The sequence below is a fragment of the Galeopterus variegatus genome, unplaced genomic scaffold (genome assembly GCF_000696425.1).
Source record: "Galeopterus variegatus unplaced genomic scaffold, G_variegatus-3.0.2 Scaffold1217, whole genome shotgun sequence".
NCBI lineage: Eukaryota > Metazoa > Chordata > Mammalia > Dermoptera > Cynocephalidae > Galeopterus > Galeopterus variegatus.
Window position 1 is genome coordinate 384,883 of NW_007727328.1, and position 23,150 is coordinate 408,032.

Genomic DNA, 23,150 nt, shown 5'->3' on the forward strand with positions numbered 1-23,150 from the left:
GGGTTGAAGCTGAAGGTTTTGTTGTTTGGTTACTTATGCCCAGAATTGGGAGATGTGGCTTCAGTGCTGTTGTGTTGGTGGTGATGTCTTAATCCAACTCAAGAGTGTGTGTATGTGTGTGTGTGTGTATTTTTTATAGTTAGAAAACATTCAACCATACCAGCTACAAGCCCTATTTAACTTGTCATTCTTTGCCCAGAGGTTGGTATTATCCTAGCTCTCCTCAAAACTTGTGGATGTTTACATTCTTCAGCCAGAAACAATATGAAAACTAGAGGCCCGATGTTAGTAGGCATACAGGTCTGACCCTAAAAAAGTTCTCTAGGGGGGGGGGGGGAGTAATTACTGCCATAAAATAGGAGTTGCTGTCACCTGTTGAGAGTGAGCTTCAGTTGTGGAAGCCCTTCATCTCACCAGGCCTTAGGTCCATCATTTGTCAAATTTAGCTCATTTGGGTAAATGAGCTCTAACTCTCTTCTGGAGAGGCCAGCTGACCAGCCCTGGGTTTTCCAAGGGGCTTTGTGAGGTCACTGGGTGACCTGCATCTGTACCCAGCTCTTGTATGGCTACCACTGGTTGCAGAAGCTTCCTTCCTCCTGTGCCCACTTCCCAAGAGGGGTCTCTGTGGCCTCACCAAGCATCCTGGAGAAGAGGTGTCCAAACCCAGGGGGGGTCTAATGCTACAAACCACACCCAAGTTCTGTGGCCAATTCCTAGCACCCTGTTTAGGAGGGTTCCAGATCTGAGGCCAACCAGCCAGCGCTGAGCCTAGGGCTTAGGATCCAGGTATCCCAGGTCCTGGGTCAAGGTTCTTACTTACCCCGCAGGTGGGATGCCTGCTATATGATCCTGTATCCTCCTTCTTCCCTTCAAATCCTGAGATTTTCTCTGTTCTGGGCTTTTACTTTGTTTAAGTAAGTGCTAGTAAGTGGGCATAAAGGCCAGGCCACCTGCCTGTCTGCCAGCTCTGAGATTTGTTGTAAATCTTTCTGATCACACTGAGGCTCCAAGGTTCTATTTCAAGTGAATAAACCTTCCGAATAAGCACAGTGAAGTCTGGATAAAAAAAATCCTCCAGCGATTAGCAAAGCTATTTTATTCCTCATCGCTGTCCTTGTATCTGGGGCCATCTAATCTGTTAGGATGGCTTTGGTTATTACCTCGTGTTAAGTAGGACTTGGAAGGTCAGGCAGTTAACTAACCATCTAGACAGAGGCTTCCTCGGCAGCTCCCTCTATCCTGACCTGCCTTATCTTCCAGGCCTTCCCTCCACCCAGGCTGATTTTTTAAACCTCCCATTATCAGTAATGCTGGTGTCTCTTCTCACCCTGCCTACGTGCTCAGAAATCCAGGTCTGTGTTTGGGCTGAGGAATGGCTAGGTACATAAGAAAGGAATAATTGAAGCTGAAAACCCATTTTGAATGCTTTAGTGTTGACCTTCCAATAGTGGCATTTTTGGAGAGGCAGTTTGCCTAGCTAGATAGAAGGAAGGCCTAGGTCTGGTCCCAGCTTTGTGAAACACAGGGTAACTCTTTTGGACTCTCTGAGCCTCAGTTTCTTTATCTGTACCGTGGGAATAATTCCTGCCCAGATGACTTGTCAGCTTTGTTAGGAAGACTATATATAATGGGACTCAGGATTCAGATTATCTGGTTAACTGGGATCCACTGCAGTGAGATGGGTGTTGGAAGACCAGCACCCTCCTGTCTTCACATGATTTTCATCCTCATTCCTATTTGCTCTTGGCTTTGTGCCCCGTCCAGGAAAGCTTTCTGCTGAAAGAAACCCACGGGGAAGCCCCAAGAGCGGAGCCCTTCACTCTACAGCACTCACTGACTCACAAAAGCATAGGGAACCCAGGCGGGCCACTGGAGAAGAAAATGGGAAGGAATCAAGACCCACCCTGAGGCAGGGGTGGGTGGGAAGGGTGGGCTAGGGGCTCAGGGTTGGGGCCCCAAGGATGTGTGCCTGTGCTGGTGGTGGGAGAGGGGTGTAGACTGAAATAATCAGCCTTTGGAAACCAGGTTGTCAACAGATGAGGCCTATGGCAGGAAGGACAGGGCTGTGTCAGAGTGGGAGGGGGATGGGTCGACGGGCTGGAAGCTGTCCCAGAGGGGTTAGTCTAGAGTCCAATTAGAGGTAGCTTCATTCATATTTCCTTGCCTAGCCGAAGCAATAAAAAATACTTAGTTTTTTGGCTGCCTGCCAGCCAGAGGCGGGCTGGATCGATGCCGCTAAATGCCTGACATGACTCTCCAGTAGCGGCAAGGGTTTTCAGCCTGACTGCATGAGAAGAAAGAGCTCGCTGTTCTCCGGAGCCGCGCACCGGGTCGCAAGGAGAAACATGAGCAGCCTCATGCCCCCTCCCTTCCCCGCCCGCCGCCAGCACAAGGGGCTGGAGCATTGCTGCTTAGCACAGGGTGGCCGCCGCCACTGTCGGAGGAAATGAAATGAAATGACGGTGATTTTTCTGCCGGCGCTTGCAGCAGCTAATTGAATTGCGGCTGTGCGCATATCGCCGCTGCTCTTGCACGGCTGTGGGGAAGGTTGAGCTGCAGTTCCATTATAACCTCCATTTTTTTCTTCAAGGCTTGGTAACTCTGCCATTTTAATTTGCTTCAGGCAGAAACTTGGCAGGGAAGGGCTGCCCAGAAAGCGGCTTAGGAAAGGAAATTAAGTTCTGCGGCTGGTTCCTGCACCATGCCCCTCAAACGCCACCCGTGGCGGGGCTGCCCACCCTCATTCCCTCCAAGTGACCCTTGCTCCGGAGCCAGCCTTGGCCTCTAGCAAAATGGGGACAAGAGAAGTGAAGGCCCATCGTGCTTGCCTTTTGATATCCTTCTCTTCTGAACTGACATCCCTCTGTGTCTCCACGACCTCCATCCCTCTGCACGACCTCGTCATGCATCTGTGCACTGCTTGGGGTGTGGATCAGCTGGCCTTTTTCTTCCCTGTAGCTAGACTGTAAGCTCCTGGAGGGCAGGGACTTTGTCTCACCATTCTCCCATCCCTGGCCTGACCCAGGGCAGGTGCTCAGGAGATGGTGGGTGAGTGAAGGTGTAGTTTGGGACCTTAGAAAGGAGTAAACCTCAGCAGCATCCTAGGGGGGGCATTGGCCTGCTGTTATTCTCTTGGCACAAAGGTTTGCTGGAAGGTGCCCTTGCCAGTACCTCCTCCTGCCCTGCTCTCCAAGCCACTCTCTCAGCTTACAGGATAGCTCCATTCCTAAGACTGCCTGTGAGTGATTCTCCTGCCTCGGCTGTCACCCCTCTTCCATCTTCCAGGCTGCCAATCCTGAAGGATGCTCATCCTCACTTGCTGAGTAGTTGAGGGAGAGCTCATTTGGTTCTTCATGGCCTCAAAAACTTAGATTTCCTTCTTGTTTACTTTCCTCTGGGGACCTTGGGCACATTCCCCAACCTCTCTGGGCCCTTCCTTTTCTTTAGACTACTGCAAAGGGGATGATTCCCCTTGCCCTGTGCCTTTCCTGTCTCTCAGAGGGAAAGGCTTCATGACGTTGCACTTTTTGTTTCTTATACCCCTTGTGTTTCTCCAGAGCTGCTGAGGGCCTCGCCGTAGAGGAGGAGGGTGTGCATACAATGTGCAGTTGCTCTTCTGTGATTAGGAAGTCACTGGCAGCCCAATGCTGCCCTTGCCTATCGATGTCCCCATTCCGTCAGGCTCAGCAGATGAAGTAGTGCTCATGGCCACAGTCTGTCGGCTCAGTGCACATTCCACTTACCCCTCCTGTGAGCACATAAGTGTGGTGGGCATGAGATGGGTGAAGACACAGGTGATCCTTACTCTTCCCAGAGCGTAGCCTCACAGGCCAGAAGGCAGATGACCCACTGCAAGGTTAATTATGCAGTAGCAGTGGCATTGCTACAAAAGAGAATTAGAGATGCTCCCAGGGTCTCTCCCAGAGGACCCAGACTAGGGAGTTGGGGAAGGCTTCCCTGGTGAGGCTCTGAGGGAGCCAAGACCTGCAGGACACATAGGAGCTGAACTTCCCTTCCCCCGCCCCCAACCTCCTGTGTCACCTGCACTTAGCGGTGTCTGTGGATATGTGAGATGTTACACCCAGCAAGATTTTCTACACAGATCCTCTTCTTGCTTCCAGAATAACTCGGTGTCACCCTCAGAAAGCCTCCGGGCCAGCGAGAAGCACCGGGGCTCTGCAGACTACAGCATGGAAGCCAAGAAGCGGAAAGCAGAAGAGAAGGACAGCCTGAGCCGCTATGTAAGTCCGAGGGTGCCACACGTGGGCACCACTGGGGCTTGTGTTGGAGGGATGGGGTGTCTGCAGGCCCACACTGGGCCTGAGTCTGCTTGGGGTTGGACAGTGAGGCAAAGAAACAGGGGTGGGGAGAAGCAGCCTCACTGATAAGGACATAACGGGGTGGGGGTCGGGGGAGGTTGACACACACACTGTGAGACTATGGGCCACTGTGGGGCGGGAGTGGAACGGGGGGAGGTCATCCTGGCCTCCATGGCATCTGGGGCCAACAACCCCATGCTGTTGTCACAGTATCCCCAGAATCCCAGTCTACTCCAAGAGGCTGTCTCTGACACCCTCACACTTTGACCCTGCAGTTCTCAGTCTTCCCAGGCATGTACCCATTCAACCACTTGATCATGGCTTTTAATAGCTTGTACTGTGATGCCCCCGGCACGTGAGACCCCAGTGGGAGCATGGCCGTCGGGCCTGCCCTGTGCCAGGCTGGGCTCAGTGGTCTTGCACCGTGCCTCGTCAGCCGCTTGGCTGCTCTGTGACTTTGGCCCCATTGCACACTTGAAGCTCAGCTGCATTTCTGTGAGACAAGGCTAATCACCCATGCTACAGAGTGGTGGGAATGATGAGATGAGAGTGGCACGCTGACTTGTGAGTGGTGGCCAACGTAAAACCAGCCAGAAGAAGGTTCTGGCTTCAGAGAGATGAGTGAAAGGGCAGGCTGGTGGGGAGGGGCTTAGAAACATTATAATGGGCGAGCATCAGTGGGGCTGCCTAGTGGGCTTGGGAGCAGAGCAGCTGGAGTGGCCCCATAGGAATGCCACTGAGCTGGAGTGGCCCTTGTGGGAGGGCGGGGATAGCATGGGAAGCATGGACTTTGGGGTTTGGCCCAGGTTCAGGTTATAGGCGGCAGAGGGAGGGGTGGAGAGGGCATGACCTCTTACCAGCCAGGTGGCTTCTCTCTCGGTTGCAGGACAGTGATGGGGACAAGAGTGACGATCTGGTGGTGGATGTTTCCAATGAGGTAAAGTCAGGCCTGGTGGCAGGGAGGCACTTGTTTTGGGATGGTTTGGGATTGTTCCCGCCCAGGGTGGGATCTGCTCTCTCTGTTCTGGAATTATGGCAGCCTGAGCAGAGTGACGAAGCCTCTGGTCTTGGGTGTCAGGGGAGTCAAGAGGAGCAGGGCAGGGCTGTGCTGCACTTCAGCTGGGCACTTGTGGCTACCGAGGTCTTCCTGCAGTGGGCCTCCAGAGAGAACCCTAGAGATTTCAAGATTTCAAGTAGGGGCCAGTTTCTGTTCCCCACAGTCCTCCAGGTCAGCTCTGCCCCCCACCCCTCATCTTGAGGTGAGGATTGTGAGCCCCAGGTGGGGGGAGGGGGTCAGTCTCAGTAAGGTGGGAGGAACTGGAGAGAATCAACAGTAGGCCAAGCCCAGCAACACCAGTTTGAGTCCTGAGCTTGGGTTTGATCTTGGCCAGGTCATTACTCCCCCCACTCCAGGCCTCGGTGTGTCCCCATCTGTGAGACGAAAGGGTCAGACTAGATTATTAAGAGCTAGTTGTCCCCGCCTCCTTTGGGACCCCCAGTTTTTCAGCCAAGCTCTTCTACCCATCAGCCCTGTCCTCTCCCTTCCCATTCCCAAAGCAGGGAAGATGCTAGTATGGTTGTGTTTTCAGTGCATCTCTGCATCCCTTGTGTTTTTAGGACCCAGCGACACCTCGGGTCAGCCCTGCACACTCCCCTCCTGAAAATGGGCTGGACAAGGCCCGTGGCCTGAAAAAAGACGCCCCCACCAGCCCTGCCTCAGTGGCCTCCTCCAGCAGCACACCTTCTTCCAAGACCAAAGACCTTGGTCATGTACGTAGAGTCTGCCCTGGCACCCTCTGTGGAGGCTGGGGAAGGGTGGAGGTGGGGGAAGGAGTAGAAAGTAGAGGTGTGCAGAGGCTGGAGCGGGTGCACTGGAAGGAACATGGGTGTGGGGACTGGCCCCAGTTAAATCCTGACTTTACCACCTACTGGCTGGGCCCTGCACTAGTTAGGTAACATTTATGAACCCTGGTTGCTGCATCTATAAAGTGGGAGTGATCGCTATGGTCCTTGCCAAATAAGGTTGGGTAATAATTGAGAGGCTGTTGGGCTGGCTCTGTGCTTCATGTGGGATTGGCACTAGAAATTGTGCCAGCTTTTGGGAGGAAGGAATCCTTATGGCTTCCCTTGGTCTCTGCATCTTACCTCATCAGAATGACAAATCCTCCACCCCTGGGCTCAAGTCCAACACACCAACTCCAAGGAATGATGCCCCGACTCCAGGCACCAGCACGACCCCAGGGCTCCGGTCAATGCCAGGCAAGCCTCCAGGCATGGACCCGATAGGTATAATGGGTAGGCACCATAGGGCACGGGCGATCTGATTGAGGGAGGGGTCTACCCCAGGCCAGGGCTGGAGGGGCGCAGATAGGCCAGAGCATGGGAAGTATGTCCAGCTGTAGCTCTCCCAGGGCCTGCCTGGGGGCTTCACAGTGAGGCTTGAGGAGGAGATGGATGCCTGGGACTACATAACTGATATCAGGGCTTACTGGGGCCGCTGCTGGGCCAGGCATATGGAAGGAGCATCAGACCCCCAGGATCTGTCTGTTCCTGCCTCTGTCATTAGTTCTGTGAGGCTCAGAACAAACCCCCTTTCTGGGCCTCCATGTTCTGCTCTGTAAAAATAGGTGGGCGCATCTCCTGGCTGTAACCTTCTTGGGCTGTGAAGGTAGGGATCCCGGTTGGCTGGGTTCGATCCGAGAGGACTGCCTGGAGCAGGCAGCTTTAGAAGCAGAAAACAGGGAGGCGGCCATGGCTTTGTCCTGGCAGGTGGGGTGGGGCCCACTCCCTTTGCTGGCCCCCTCCTCACTGATGCCCACCTCCTTGCAGCCTCGGCCCTGCGCACGCCCATCTCCATCACCAGCTCCTATGCAGCGCCCTTTGCCATGATGAGCCACCACGAGATGAACGGCTCCCTCACCAGCCCCAGCGCCTACGCCGGCCTCCACAACATCCCGCCCCAGATGAGCGCGGCGGCCGCCGCCGCAGCTGCCGCCTATGGCCGATCGCCAATGGTGAGCTTTGGAGCTGTACGTAGACCTTTTGGCTCCTTTTTTGGGGACTGGGCATGGAGTGAGTAGCTGGTGGGGGTTGAGGTGGTGCTCCCTGCATGCTAAAAGGGACCTTGGGGTCTCGTGACCAGGAAGCCACCCTTGTGGGGAGAAAGTTTATCGGAAACAACTGAGACTTAGCTGAAAGGGCTCATACTTTGGGGTCAGCAGACCTGGGTTCCACCCCGCTTGCCTGCTGGTCACCATGTGGCCTCACAGAGGTGGCCTCCCTGCCCAGAGCCTTTCTAGTCTAGGAAGTGGGGCCAATACCTGCCTTTCAGGGCACTGGTGGGGCTGGGAATCCTAAGATGGGTTAAGTGACTTGCCCATAGCAGGGGTTTGGTACCTGGAGCTGCTTGTTATAATGAGAGCTGTATGTTGTTATGGGTGAAGAGTTAGGATTTGTGTTGGTGGAGAGAGGGGTCCTTTTTCAGGACACAGCTTCTCTCTACCTCCTGCGCCTGGGGTGGTCTCCTCACCATGCCACTGGCCAACTGGGGACGCCAGAGGAGGAGAGAAGTGGGGTGGGACTGGCTCTGCCTTACAGAGCGGGGAGGATGCTGGCTGAGAGTTGGAGGTCTGCACTGTCACCCCAGCCCCGCTGCAAGACACTTGGCCCTCTCTGACCTGTGTTTCCTCTGAAACAGTGGGCTCTGGTCTCCTGGGTTCCAAAGATGCAGAGCTGTGTGGGCAGGGCCCAGCAGGTAGTGAGGAGGAGGTAGGGGTGGGGTGTGTGGCAGCAGCACTGACCGAGGGCTGCCTTGTCTTGCCTTACAGGTTGGTTTTGACCCTCACCCCCCCATGCGGACCACAGGCCTGCCCTCAAGCCTGGCCTCCATTCCTGGAGGAAAACCGTAAGCTTTGGCTATACTTACTGCATGCCTCATGGGGGAGGCAGGGCAGAGCACTCACCTCCCACGCTCACCTCCACAATCCCCCTACCCCGGTTTTCCCTAGTGCACATCCCCTTGGGAAGGTGTCTGTCCCTCTTGAGGCACTTAGGCCAGTTTGCAGCCTCAGGGAACTGCTGCCACACCATACTCCTGATCTGCCCCAGAGGCTCCCTCTAAAAGAGGTCTGAGGGAATGCTGAGTACAACATCACTGGGCTCTGGGAAAGGAGGAACACTCCTAACCAAATCACACGGAGCCACTGTGGGCCTTGGGGACTCCTTTGGTTTCCACCTCCTAGAAAGGCCCCCAGCACTGCTGGTCCCACACCCTCACCTGTCTCCAGCGTTTCCTTCCTCTGGAAGGCGTGTTCTCCCTTGCCCCTCACCTCCTTGGGTTGTTGGGGAATTAAAATGTTGAGCATACGTATAATGCTGAGACACTGCCTGACTTTTCCACGGTGCCCACATGATCAACAAGAATCTTGACCTTAATTGAGAGGGCACCCACAGTAGCCTAAAACAGCAGGCAAATCAAGCTTTTGGAGGGGCCAGCAGATTCCCCTTCCTAATACCACTGGCTCCTGAAGCAGAAGGTAGCATTTAAGCTAGGTCCTTACCAGGGTTGGCATGTCAGGGGAATTGACAGGTGGTGCGAAGCACCGTGGTCTGATTGGGAGCAAGGAGGTATAAATGGGAGTACAAATCAAGGTTAGTGTTATGCAGCCTCCAGCCTGGTGGAGCCATCCCAGTAACATGGGATTACTGGGTTCAGACCATTTCAGGAGAGAAGGACCTGGAGGCAGGGTGGCCAGCCAGGGGTGGAGCAGGTGGATCCAGGCAGGATCTATAGGACTGCGAGAGGCCAGGGATGGATGGCAGAAGTGACGGTTCTCACCTTTTCAGAGCATACTCTTTCCATGTGAGCGCTGATGGACAGATGCAGCCGGTGCCCTTCCCCCATGACGCCCTGGCAGGCCCTGGCATCCCGAGGCATGCCCGGCAGATCAACACACTCAGCCATGGGGAGGTGGTGTGTGCTGTGACCATCAGCAACCCCACACGGCACGTCTACACTGGGGGCAAGGGCTGTGTGAAGATCTGGGACATCAGCCAGCCGGGCAGCAAGAGCCCCATCTCCCAGCTGGATTGCCTGGTGAGAATCCTGAGGCTGCAGGCATCTGCTCCAGTGGGCAGCCTGGGCCAGAGGGGAGAGCCCCTCGGACCTGGCCTGGCTTAGTCCTGAATTGGCTGAGCAACTTTGGGCAAGCTGGCTAACCTCTCTGAGCCCTAGTTTTGTCCTCTGTAAGTGGGGATGATACTGTCCTCATGGGGTTTGTGAAGAAATGCATGAAAGATTGTAGAGTTGTGAATTTGAGGATTGGGGCCAGCCTGGCAGCTGCTGTGTATGAGGGGAGGCTGTGAGCAGGGGTGATGAAGGTGCTTGGTATCACTAGATGTGAATTTCCTGTTCCAGGAGGGGTGTGGGCAGTGTTCAACCCTGCCCCTTCTTCCTCCAGAACAGGGACAACTATATCCGCTCCTGCAAGCTGCTCCCTGATGGGCGCACGCTCATTGTGGGTGGCGAGGCCAGCACGCTTACCATCTGGGACCTGGCTTCACCCACGCCCCGCATCAAGGCCGAGCTGACGTCCTCAGCTCCCGCCTGTTACGCCCTTGCCATCAGCCCTGACGCCAAAGTCTGCTTTTCCTGCTGCAGTGATGGGAACATTGCCGTCTGGGACCTGCACAACCAGACCCTGGTCAGGTGAGGCCAGCAAGAGGAAGTGTTAGTGCCTTGTCCTGGGGAACTTCGTCTGTGTCCTGACATTGTGTGCTGTGACCTTAGCCCTGTCTGAAGCAGCCAGAACAGTTCAGATGAGGGACGCCTAGCAGAAAAGACATCTCAGTCTGCCTTGTGTGAGGGGCAGAGGAGGGAGGGCTCCTTGGGACCAAGAGTGTGGAGAAGGCTCTGGGGAGAAGGTGGAGCTGGAGCAGGTCTGGGAAGGTAGAATTCACGTTGGTGGACAAGCAGAGAGGCTGAGAGAACAGGCCTGGAGACCAGAACAGAGGAGCAGTATCACTTGATGGTTTAATGTGGGGCCTCAGAAGCAGAGATGCTGCATTAGAATCTTGCCTCCACGGTGACCTGTGCAAGTCACTTAGACCCTGTGCCTCAAGCTTCTCCCTGTAAGTTGAGGACACATTGAATACAAGCTGAGGCACTTCTCTTTTTAGTCATCTCATGAGAAAATTCTCCAGGGCCTTCCTCACCTTTCCTTGCCTCCAGAGCAGCATGGGCTCACTGAAGGGGCCACCCCACGGGGCCTCAGTCTCACTAAGAGAGCACAGCACATGGTGCCCTCTCTTCTGGCCTCAGTTTCCCCCTCTGCTCAGAGGCAGAGCTGGCCTGCTCCACAGGGATGGCTACCAGTGGGGCAGTCAGTGATTCCCTGGGGCTCACCCTTCCTCCCTGCTTGGCTTTCATAGACAGTTCCAGGGCCACACGGATGGGGCCAGCTGTATAGACATCTCCCACGATGGCACGAAGCTGTGGACCGGGGGCCTGGACAACACTGTGCGCTCCTGGGACCTGCGGGAGGGCCGGCAGCTACAGCAGCATGACTTCACTTCCCAGGTGTGCAGCCCGAGCCTCTCCTCTCTTCCCACAGAGTAATGTCTTCCCTTCCCTTCCAGGGTCCCAGTGGCCAGGTCGAGGGACAAAGGGTCCCTCACAGTTTGGTCATTTCCAGGATACTTGGGACCAACCTGAGTGATCTGGGAAGGCTTCCTGGAAGAAGCGGCTATGAAGGAGAGTAGAGAAGGCCTTGGAGTTGGACACACTTGACCCAACAGTGGGGATTTGATTCCTGGCTCCACTGCTGTTGAGCACTTTGTCCTCAGTGTCCTCATTCATGGGACAGGAATAGTAGTAGCTCCCTCCTAGGTCTGATGTGAATATCTGAAATGGTCCCTCTAAAAGCCTTTGTCATAGCCTGGCTCTTAGGAAGCATTCAGTATGTGCCAGGTATTGCTATTTCTGGTTATTTTTATTACTCACTTGAATATTTTAATCTTAAGTATTTAATATTTTCATGTTTTAGTTACTCACTTTTTTCGTAAGAAAATACAAGAGTCACAGAGAGAGAGGATAACTTTGAAAGTGAAATGTCTGTGCCACGCTGTCTGAAGCTTAGCTCTACCGCTTACTTTCTAGAGTCAGCAACCTCTCTGAGCCCAGCTTCCTTGCCTATGAAATGGGGGTGCAAAATGACATTCCACACCTCTGGGGTATTGGGTGTGTGTTGTGGGGGCTTTTATTGCAAATGGCATGGGTGGGATGGGGAGGGACTGTGCCCTCGGGGTACCAGAGCAGGGCCTTTGGGGAGCAGAGGGTGCCGAGCTCAGTCTGTTTCCCACCTCCTGCAGATCTTCTCTCTGGGTTACTGCCCCACTGGGGAGTGGCTGGCAGTGGGCATGGAGAGCAGCAATGTGGAGGTGCTACACCACACCAAGCCCGACAAGTATCAGCTGCATCTGCATGAGAGCTGCGTGCTCTCCCTCAAGTTTGCCTACTGTGGTGAGCCTCAGCGGCGGGTGGCGGAGGGGCAGCAGGAGTCCTGGCCCAATGGGATCAGCTCCCTGCCCTCTATGTACAGATGAGAAGCCATAGCTTATAGAAGGAGCACAGTCCTACAGTGAGAGGGCCCCAGAACCAGGCTCCTGCCTCCCAGCCAGTGCCCCTTCAACATCCTTTGGGGATCTTGTTGCCCATTCTTCTTCTGCTGATGCAGATGTTACCATGGTTACTGAACTCTCAGGACACTAGGCCAGAGCCAGTCTTGGCCATCCTGGGGCACAGGAACAGTACATAAAGCAGTGCAGGCAGTTCCTCCTGGTTGTTGTGACCAAAGCCTTTGACATCTGAAAGCCCTGGGCTGGAACATCTGCTCCTCCACTGACAACACCTCTCACCCTCTCTGAACCGCAGTGGATTTTTCCCTGTGGATGGGAACAGCACGGTTCCTGCCACATGGCTTTGGGGGGCAGTAGTGCGTTCGTCCCCATACAGCCCTGGCAGAGAACCTGCTCAGAGGAAGGGTGTTCACTGACTGCTGTCTTCATCTAGGTCTCCAGAGCTTTGATATTTCCAATACTTCCTGTTGCCTTCTAGTAGTAGAATTCAGGAGGGTCAGTTGACCCTGGTGGCCTTAAGAATCTTCTGGGGGAGTATATTAGGTGCGATTAACTGCAAATCCTACTATTTCCCATCCCAACCCCTATCAGCCCTACCCTGGATTGCAGAGAAAGGTGTTCTCTGGGTGTCTGTGTGTCTTGCTTATGAAATGCCTCTCGTGCTGAGCACTGTTTAGTAGTTCTCACCACATTTCCATGGCAGCTGGCCAGTCTGGGGTGGGTCTGGTTTTAGAGGGCAGCCAGTCACAACCTGACATTTCTTTGCCTCCTGCCTGCAGGCAAGTGGTTTGTGAGCACTGGGAAAGATAACCTTCTCAATGCCTGGAGGACGCCTTATGGAGCCAGCATATTCCAGGTAGCACCCACCCGTGGTGATGGGGCAGGAATCTCAGGAGGCAGCGTGGGAGGAGCCTGGAGCCAGGATCAGACCTGCCCTGGCCCATTCCCTGCCCCTACCTGATGGGGAACCAAGATGGGTTCTCTAGAGGGGGAGGACATGGGGGCCTCAGTGGGACACGCTCCTCTGCTAATGGCTTCCGACCCCCGAGGATGAGGGCTTTTTTAAGCAGGGGCTCTTTGGGATTTAGAAAGTGAGGAGGAGTAGAAGTGCTCTTTGCTCTGGCCCGGATGCTGAGCACTCGCAGAAGGTACGCCCAGCAGCTGAGCCCTCCAAGCTTAGCTTCAGAGCAGTGTGTCCACCTAGTCATGTAGGTTAGTTCCAGCTCCACGAGTCAATATCAGGAGAGGTGGGGCAGGAGAGGAAGGGTCCGAAGAGAGAGGGGAGGTGAGGAAGAGGCTTTATATAATTTCTCATGATCTGGGGCCCACCGTAGTGTACTCACATGCACAATGCATACACACACATTCACACCCACACCCTTTCTCACGGACAGTCACCCACTCACGTGCACACTTGTTGATTTAGACGCATGCACAAGCACAACTCTCAAGCTCCCTCAGCCAGCAAGCCACTTTCTGGGCCCCTGCTGAAATGTCTGGTGCTTCTCTAGTTACACCAAATGCTTTGAAAATCAAGTGCCAATCTTTTCCCTGCTCTGCCGGCTGAGGGTGTGGCCTGCCAATGCTGCTCCCAGCTCAGAGATGCGTCTTCTAGTTTGTAAACTGAGAAGAGGAGCTCATGCTAATGTGTTCTATTTTGATCTTTACAACTTATTTTAAAGATCACAGGGGAGCCTGGTAATGAGCTTTTCCTCATGGAAAAGCAGGTGGAAATCGGGCTGGTGGGCACTGCAGCGAGGGGAAGAGGAGGGCAGTTGGATTCAGAGCACAGGGAGTACAAAGTGGCATGGAGTACTAAGGCACGCATTCCTCTCTCTTCTCTCCTCTCCTCGGCCGCCTCCTCCAGTCTAAGGAATCCTCGTCTGTCTTGAGCTGTGACATTTCGGCGGATGACAAATATATTGTAACAGGCTCTGGTGACAAGAAAGCCACAGTTTATGAGGTCATCTACTAAACGAGGACTCTAACAGGGCTGTCGAACTCTGGGAGAAACCGACTCGGCTCTGACAGGGAGACCCCGGGCGAGGGACCCCAGGACGGCGGAGGCTGGGCCGCGGGGAGCCGAGCGTCCCGGGGCTGCGCTCCGGCGGTCTGAGAGGGTGCGTGCCTGTCATGGGCTGGACTCCTGGGCATGGATTGATGTGTCTCACAGACTCGGATGGATTTTTCTCCTCCTCCTCCCCCTAACAATGCTGGCAGATGCTACAAATAGATTTATTTGGAGGCTTATGGCTCTGGTTTCCCACAGACACCCTCATGCATCTCTGTGTTTTCTTCCCCTTTCTTTGGCCTTGGGTCGGGGTCACTGGAGTGGACCACATTGTTGTGCTGGGGGAGGGGGGATCTCTTTTTCCCAATCGTGCAGTGCACAAGGTTTGTGAAAAATGTAAATAACAGACTCCTATTACGGACTGGTCAGTGGGGGAGGAGGCCCCTTCCCACCGGAAACTCACACTTGTATCTCGCCTGCTGTATTTGTAATCCACTCGTGGTGGTGGTGGTGGCTTTTTTGTTTGTTTGTTTTTTTAAACAGACGATCCCATCTGGGCAGGGGAGGCAGAGAGGGGCGCAAAATGAAGAGGGAGTGGAAAGGGGAGAAAAATCTTGGGGTGGAGAAAGGAACTGTGGTTGGCCCAGACTGACCATAAAGTGCCCGCTGGAATGCGCATGACTGTGGCTGTGGGGATTGTCCAAGGCGTGTCTGCACTGCCAGACAGACCGAATGACTGATGGGCAGTGCAGAGGTGGGCCAGCCGGGGCTGACGTCTCTCCATGGTCTCTTGCATCTCGCTCGCTCTCAGGCGTCTGTCTCGCTCTTTCTCTCTGTCTCTGTCCTCCTCCGCCTCAGTCTCTCTCTTTGGTGCACAGTCAGTTATTGTGATAAGTGGAAGTTGAAAGAAACTCCTTTTCCGGCTCTTAATCTTCTGACACAGCCTAAAAAGGACAAAAAGTTAGAGGAACGCATAGCAACTCAGCTCAGGGAGCTACCAGAGAAAAATAGCAACTGATGTGGGTGCTTTTTTTTTTTTTTTTTAATTTGAATAAAACGAATTAGAAGTGATGTCCTTTTATAAAATGCCTCTCCCCTTTCCTGCCTACAGCCCCTTTCTCTCCCTCTAAACGGGGAATGATGTATTAACCTACAGGGTTGTAAGTCTGAAAGTTTATCTTCCCCTCACCCCCACCCCGGGCAGGGCACTAGGGGCTGGGGGCTGGGGTGGGGGGACATGGGTCCTGGCACACTATGGTGATTTCTTGCAGCTTCAGTCTCCCTTATGGGCCCCTACAGGTTACAGGGAGAGTATCGTCTCCTGCAGGTACCATGTCTTGGTACCAAAATGTTCTGAGGTATTAGGATTTTGTTTGTTTCTTTTGGTCTTTTTTTCTTCTTTTAAAGAAAAGCTGAAGGCCGTGAGTCCTGGTGGTGGGCTCTCCATGGATGTAGCATATGGAAGATAATTTTTATACTGCATTTTTATGGATTATTTTATAATGTGTGATTCTGTCTGGTGAGAAGGAAGGAGGGGCTCCAGGAACGCTGCTCGGCGCCAAGCAGCTCCCCTGCTGGGACATGGAGGCCGGCGTGGCCCCTGTACCTTTCTGAGGCTGGGGGCGTGGTTGTCTAGAGTCTCTCTCTGGGTCTCATGTTCATCTGCCACCTCTTGTTAAGGCTCTAGCCAGAAGGGAGGGTGAGGGTAGAAGAAAGTTATTCCTGAAGAAAAAAAGAAAATGAAAAGTCATTGTAATGATCTGTTTTTATATTTTTAAAAGTTACTATTTAAAGGTTGGTTTGATTGTTGTGTTTTAATTGCCTCTCCCTCTGGTTTGTCAGTCCTTCCCAAGAAGAGCCGGGGACACTGTCACCTTCGAGAACCTGGACGATTTCCCTTGTCACACGAGCCCCATGTCCATCTGCATGCGCTCTTCTAGGCACATCCCCTATGGCCCCACCCCCTAGGAAATCTGATGGTGTGGGACACTTACAGGGATTGCTTTTCATGGTCCCCGTCCAAGCACCAGGGAGTGGTGGGCTGAGGGCTGGGATTTCCTCTGGACAGATGGGCAGGACAGAGGTCACGAAGGGGAAGGAAGGCCACAGGTTAACACCAAAGTATTGTACAGCTGTCAGTGCAAAACTTTTTGGGAAAAAATTAAATGTAATGAACTTCAAGTGAAACTTCAAAGTGTCTATGAACATCTGGACCCTCAAAACTTGCACTGTTTTTTTTAAAGTTTAACAAATGTAGGTGTGATGAGGAGACCCTCAACCTTTAGGTCACAAAGGTGTTTTTGAGTGACTCAGAAGGAAGGGTTTGCACACAGCAGGGGCCGACCAGGAAGTGCGCATCAGTGTCCCTGGGGAGGCGGGGCTGGGGTGGACAACTACGAGGCAGTGCTAGATCCTGCAGAAGCCCCTGGGGTGGGTCCCAGGCGCTTGGATTTCACGCACCCATTAGCAAAATGTCTCATAGAACTGGAGACTACATGACTTGTCAAAATCATTATAAATCAGCACAAACAATTGCCTGCTGTCACTTCATACAAGAAAGGGAGTTTAACATTTAAAAGAAGGAGTGACAGTCTCAGAATAGAGCACAGTATGTACTAGGAAAGACAGCTGGCCTCTCCACTCACAGAGGGGTCATTTGGCTAGAGAGGGATGTTCCTCTGGGGCTTGTAGAGGAGAAGCTTCCTGCAGGTAGGAGGAACCTGACCTGAGCCGCAGCCTCAGCTCGATCTTGATTGGTTGCCTTGGATAGAACATCACCCCCGTGAACCATATGTTTTAAGTTTGTCCAGGTCTATACATTGCAGCCAAGGGCTAGAGGGCCAGGTGGCAGGCCCTGGCCATAATGAAATTCTGTATGTGCCCAGGGCTTGGGGTTACCCATGGGTGCCAAGATAGGACTGGAGTTGTGGCTTGCAGACCCCACATGTGGAAGAGGAAGATGTCTATCAGTGAATGCTCACTCCAGGCTTGAACTACTGGGCAAGAAGGCCACTGTGAGTCCTGTTACTGAAAGGGAGAGACTTCAATCTCCAAAAGGCTGCTCCACCATGATTTCATGGGGCCTGGTCAAGGATGGAGAGATGACCAAGATTCAGTCCCTGCTGCCATAGAAACTCACAGTCCAGGGTGTGAGGAGAAGGTACAGCTCCTTTTGACCATTAAGCGGTGCTGGGGACCCTTCAGCTGGTTCTGTTGGCATCCGAACTCCTGCCTGTGCCCATTGCCGCAGACCTTGCACAAGCTCGCTGAGCCTCCCCTACACGATTCTCCCACTGCACGTGCTTCCTCCTGTCTCTTCTCTCCACCCACCACTACCCTCCCAACGCTGTTCACGCAGCCACAGCCTGTGGTATTAGCTACATCTGGGAGCTGGTTAGAAACTTGGAATTTCAGCCCCTCAGTCCCACTGAAGCAGAATCTGCATTTTAGTGCCTCACAGGTGATTCCTGTGAACACGAAAGTGTACTAAACCCTCTTCTAGTCTGTGGGGATGGGCCGCTCCTGGTAAATCCTACCCCCACCCTCAATCCTCCCCACCACGACTGTCTATTTAACAGGGTGGCAGGAGGCCTTGATAGCCTTTTTCTAGCTATTTTTTAGTCACCCTCTTTTCTTATGCAAAACCCCAGGTTCATACCAACTACAGCATTTGCAAGATTTCCCTGCACCTATTTGCATTTCTGTCTTTCCAGCTAAGCTAATTTCCCTGGAGGGCAGCACACAGGATGCCATGGGTCCAGGGCAGTACTAGTGAATGATGAGCTTTCACTAGGTCGAGATTATTCTCATTCACAGTGCCTGGTGTAGTACCCGGGGCATCGGTGCTCAGCAACTGAAGCCAAGAGAAGTGAAATGCTATCTGGACTTCTTTCAACTCTATTGTGCTGCCTTTGCTCAAAGCAAGATCTGTTTTTTAAAAATGTTGGGGCATGGCTGTCAGAGGCCAGCTTTAATGGCTTTAGTTCCCATTGGTAATATACAAATGTCCAAGTCATTCTTGGTGGTAGCTACTCCTTCTGGCATCTCTCTGAGACATAGCCCATCCCCAGCACAGGCAGTGACCGTCTCGTAGGGTCTATGGGCAGGTACAGAGATAAAGAGAACTGGTGCAGGAGCTAGAAGGGTTATCTGGTGTTATCAACTGGCCATCAAATATTCCATGATGATGAAGTGTAAATCTTTTTCCAGGAACATAGTGCTTGAAAAAAAACATTATTTAAGTATAGCAAACAAACCTGATTAAACTTGTTTTATTTGTATGGACAACAGAATTATGAAATACCGTTTGATTTTTTTTGGTGATAACAATATAAAATATTCTCTATAGCCATGAAGCATGTTAAAACATTATACCAATATCGGGCCTTTTAAATATGAAGGGACATCTATACTGAGCCCCTGACTTTTTATAGATGGGACAATTAAGGCCCAGAAAGGGTAAGTGACTTACCATGGGTTACACAGCCTGAGCCAAGATTATGACTCAGCACCGCTCCCTCCCCTAAACCCCTAGCACACTTAGTGACGGAGGACAGGAAGCCAGGAAGGAGTTGTCCAGTGAACAAGACTGAATATGATGTTGTTTGGAGAGTTAGTATCTAGTGAGCAAGGCCTCTTGCCCCTTCTCCAGCAGGAGTGGTGAGAAACTTCTTCATGAAAGGGAGATGGCCCAGAACAGTCATAGAAACCAGCCTCCTGCCTCCAGAACATTCTAGAATTTGCCCACCCATCTTGCCCATCCTTCCATGCATGCATTCATCCGTCAGCTTAACCACCCACTCATTTATCTATCCACCTTTCTACTCATCTATCTAGCCGTCCTATCCACCCATCCATCCACCCAACGTTTAGGTAATGAGTAATAAGTGTCAGGCACGGATCTAAGTGTGAGACACAAAGACCAAGAAGACAATGCCTGCCTTCACAGAGCTCTCAGCCAGCTGGGAGAAAAAGTCACAGAAATGGTCACTCCATGAGATCCGAGAAGGTACAAACCAGAAAAAGTCACAGCACATAGCTGAGGCATTAACTTGGATGTGGAGAGGCAGAGCAAGGGGTTCCTGGGAGAAATGAGAGCTAAAGAATACAGTTGGCGTGCCCAGGGAAGGTGGGGAGGTAAGTGTTGCACGTGGAAGGAACAGCATGTGCTAAGGCCTTGAGTAAGAGCACAGTCCTAACACTGTGCCCCTACACAACCCCGTCTAGTTCCTGCTCCTCCCCTGCCCTGGCTCCAGTACAGCTTGCTTAAATTCCAGTTCTTTCTGCTGTTCCCCGGCCAGTCTCTTCCAGTCTAGAGGCCAGCTAGGATTACAGGCTGAGCAGGCTGGTGAAATTCAGGAGGGGCCTGGGCAGAGGCCAGGGTTCCAGCCTGAGCCAGGAGAGGAAAAGGAATGGGGACAAGATGGAAGGGGGCTGCAGCTCAGGGACCGAGAATGCACATGACGATCCCAAGGCTCTGGGTCCCCAACGTGATTGGCATTAGAAGACCTAGGGATCGCACACTGGATCGATCACGAGACATAAGCAGTCCCTGATCTGGGTGACACACCTAAGCCACCACCACGCTCACACATCTGGCTTCATCATTCCCCTGCTCGCGGCCACTCATGGGCCTCTACACAGCACGTGGCTCAACTGCTTAGCTCATCCAGGCTGGCCCAGCATCTCAAGTCGTCTCCACCACCTCTCTTGCTTCACTTCACACACCACCCACACACCACCTTCCAGGGCCCTAAAAACACTGCTCTCCTGTGTTATGATTTGCATGTGCTTCTTTTCATCCAGGAATGCCCTGATCCTTCTTTGAACTCCTGCTCATTCTTCAATGTCACTTCTTCCAGGAAGTCTTCCCTGACTCCCCACTCCCCGACTCTCGTGTTCTCACAGTATTCTTTGCCAACTCCATGTAGTGCATACCAAGCATGGTGTATTTTGGCCACTAATTTAATTATGTCATCCTCTCTCCTGATGGCTGTCTGATCCTCCCACCAGACAATGAGCTCTCTGAGAACAGGGACTTTGTCCTATATCTCCAGTACTTAGCACATAGTAGCTGCTCAGGAAATGTTAGTTGAATGAATCAATGAGTGTGCAATGAAGATGATAGCTAATATTTCTAGAGGGCTTAGTGTCAATCAGTGCTTCATAAATATCTGTTCTATGAGGTCATTGCTATTATATTCATTTTATAGATGAAGGAACTGAAGTTCAACTTGCTCAAGATCACATGGCTTGTAGGGTTTGTATGACATTGCTGCTGGATGGATGGAAGGATGGATTGACGGTGGGTGGGTGGATGGATGGGTAAGTGGATGGATGGATGGATGAATGTTGGACTAGCTGCCTCATGAAGACTGGCTCAGAAGCTAGGAAAGAATTATTTCCACAAGTGGAGGAGGACATCGGTGACCTTGGGGTGAAGAGCATGGGAGGAAAAGTCAGGAGACAGAAGCACCCCCTGCCCAGCTCAGGCCTTCCCCATGTCCATTAGGGCACCTTTGTCAATTCCCAGAATGTGCCCCATAATGTGCTTAACTTGACCCTGACTCTCAGCATCCCCTCTCAAACAGGTTAGACAGGGCAGGGCTGATGGCTCATAAGAGGGCCCTTGGGAGCTCCTGGACTGCTGAGAGCAGATAGAAGAATGAGGATGGGGGCTGTGGCCTTGTCTCTCCTGGATATCACAGATGGAAGCTGCCCTGTGCAAGCGTTTGGTGACAATAGGTGACAAGACTTGAAAAGAGCAGGTCTGGAATTTCCAATTCTGGCAAATGGAACAGTAAGCTAATAAGGATTCCCTTTAACCATGTGGACACAGACATGTTGGGTAAAATTAAAATGATTTTACTAGCCTATATGAAAGAAAGGGGAATCCTCTAATGTGATAAATAAAAGACTTTAAAGGGAGAGTTGGGAGTTCTGAGTTCAGAGCAATGCCGCAAAAGTATACAAAGCAAAAATTGACAGAATCACAAGGAGGAATAGAAGGTTTTAACATACTATCAAGAGGAACTGGTAGATCAAGCTGAAAGAAGTTTATAAGGATATAAAAAATTTGAACAACAGGGCCGGCCCGGTGGCGCACTGGAGAGTGCGCCGCTTGGGTGTGCGGTGGCACTCCCGCCGAGGGTTAAGGTCCCATGTGGAGACCGGTTCCCGCTCACTGGCTGAGCGCGGTGCGGGCGCAACACCGAGGGTTGCAATCCCGTTACCGGTCAGTAAAAAAGACAAAAAGACAAAAAAAGAAAAAATTTGAACAACATAATTAACAGGCTTGAGACAGAACCCTACAACCAACTACTGGAGAGCACAAATTATTTTCTAGTACACCTCGAAGATTTAGGAAGCTTTGCCAATAAAAAAGAAGCAGATAAAGCATTTCACAAAATTCAACACCTATTTATGACTTTTCTAGGAGTTTTAAACCTTAATATAGTCAAATTGATCTCTTTTTTTATTAAAGCTTTTCGCTTTCTGTATCTCATTTAACTATCTATCCCCTCTTCAGGGTCCCACGGTTGTTCTCCAATATTCCATCCTAAAAGCTTAAAGACTTTAATCTGTAGAATTTAGTTTTGTATATTGCATGAGGTAGAGACCCATTTTCCCACCATAAAGATGGCCGATTGTCCCAGGATTATTTGTTGAGTAGTGCTTTTCTCTACTGGCACATAATGCCACCTATATGATAGACACATTCTCTTTAATACCATTTAACCAAACAACCTAAGAGAAAAATGAGTAGAGGACGGAGACAGGCAATTCACAGAAGAGGCAGGAGTGGCTGCTAAACATGTGAAAATACCCCATCTCACTAGTTTAAAGTACCAAACTAGGAATAAAGGAAACTTCTTTAATGAGACAGTGGATAACTACACCAAACCTGCAGCCAAATAATAGATAACGGTAAAGTTTTAGAAGCATCATTTTAAAATCAGGAAAAAAAAAACCAAGAATATTAAAAGAATATTATTACTTCATCTACTTAACATTGTGCTAGAGGTTCTAGCCAATGCTATAAGACAAAATAAAAATATGATTGAAATGAAAGAAAGTTGTAATTATTTGAGGATTATATGCTGTATATATAGCAAATATGCAAAGAATTTTTTTTAAAAGTTTAATCAAGTTGCTGTAAGGTCAAAATTCATTAATCAATTGCATTCATGTTCATAAGCAGTAAGCAATTATAAAATGTGATGTAAAAAATGCATTTACAATAGCAATATAAACTACCTATGAATAAATCTAAGTAAAGCTACATAAGAATTTTATGAAGAAAAATATAAAATTTTATTGAAGAAAATTTTTTAAAAAGCCCCATATACACCACAACCTATATGATAGTCACTGATTCGGTGACATTCAATTTCATTAAAAAGTTTTCTCAGGGCCGGCCCTGTGGCTCACTCGGGAGAATGCGGTGCTGATAACACTAAGGCCACGGGTTCGGATCCCACATAGGGATGGCCGGTTGGCTCACTCGGGAGAGTGTGGTGCTGATAACACCAAGGCCACGGGTTCGGATCCCACATAGGGATGGCCGGTTTGCTCACTTGGGTGAGCGTGGTGCTGACAACACCAAGTCAAGGGTTAAGATCCCCTTACCGGTCATTTTTTAAAAAAAAAAAAAAAAAAAAAAAAAAAGCTTTCTCAACAACCTATAAATGCAGTGTTAAGCAAAATCCAAACAAGATGTTTTCTGCATAATTTGATAAGCTTATACTAAAATTTATATGACGAGTAGGGGACCAAGAATAGCAAATACAACTTTGAAGAGAAATAAGGAAGGAGGACTTGGCCTGCCAGATATCCAGACTTAATGTAAAGCTATAGTAAGCAGGAGAGTGTGCTCTTAGTACATGAGTAGATAGATAGATAGAGCAGTGGAACAGAACAGAGGCCCTAAATAGACCGCTATTGTCTTAGTTCTTTTAGTGTTGCTATAACAGAACACCTGAGACTGAGTATTTTATAAAGAAAAGAGGATTATTTGGCTCACGATTCTGGTGGCTAGAAAGTCAAAAACTGGACAGCTGCATCTGGCAAAGGCCTCAGGCTGCTTCCACTCATGGTGGAAAATGGAAGGGGAGCAGACGTGTGCAGAGAGATCACATGTAAGAGAGGAAGCAAGGGAGAAACCGATGAAGCGCCACTCATTTTAA

At 51.2% G+C, this 23,150-nt stretch overlaps 1 protein-coding gene across 9 annotated transcripts in view; it reads left to right on the forward strand.

Moving 5' to 3' along the window:
* TLE3 (transducin-like enhancer of split 3) overlaps window positions 1-15,758 on the forward strand; it is a 48,780-nt gene extending 33,022 nt beyond the window's left edge. For 3 of the 9 annotated variants that reach the window (XM_008575615.1, XM_008575614.1, XM_008575613.1), the window contains 12 exons: window positions 4,122-4,241; window positions 5,206-5,256; window positions 5,937-6,089; window positions 6,473-6,614; window positions 7,149-7,348; window positions 8,147-8,223; window positions 9,165-9,414; window positions 9,779-10,026; window positions 10,749-10,896; window positions 11,688-11,838; window positions 12,734-12,810; window positions 13,822-14,222. In XM_008575615.1, the coding sequence (XP_008573837.1) occupies window positions 4,122-4,241; window positions 5,206-5,256; window positions 5,937-6,089; window positions 6,473-6,614; window positions 7,149-7,348; window positions 8,147-8,223; window positions 9,165-9,414; window positions 9,779-10,026; window positions 10,749-10,896; window positions 11,688-11,838; window positions 12,734-12,810; window positions 13,822-13,929 (1,725 nt within the window). In that variant the 3' untranslated portion in view covers window positions 13,930-14,222. Of the gene's footprint in view, window positions 1-4,121; window positions 4,242-5,205; window positions 5,257-5,936; window positions 6,090-6,472; window positions 6,615-7,148; window positions 7,349-8,146; window positions 8,224-9,164; window positions 9,415-9,778; window positions 10,027-10,748; window positions 10,897-11,687; window positions 11,839-12,733; window positions 12,811-13,821 lie in introns of all 9 variants that reach the window. The other 6 variants (XM_008575616.1, XM_008575610.1, XM_008575609.1 and 3 more) reach the window with 3 other exon arrangements.
* Window positions 15,759-23,150: the final 7,392 nt, after the last annotated feature.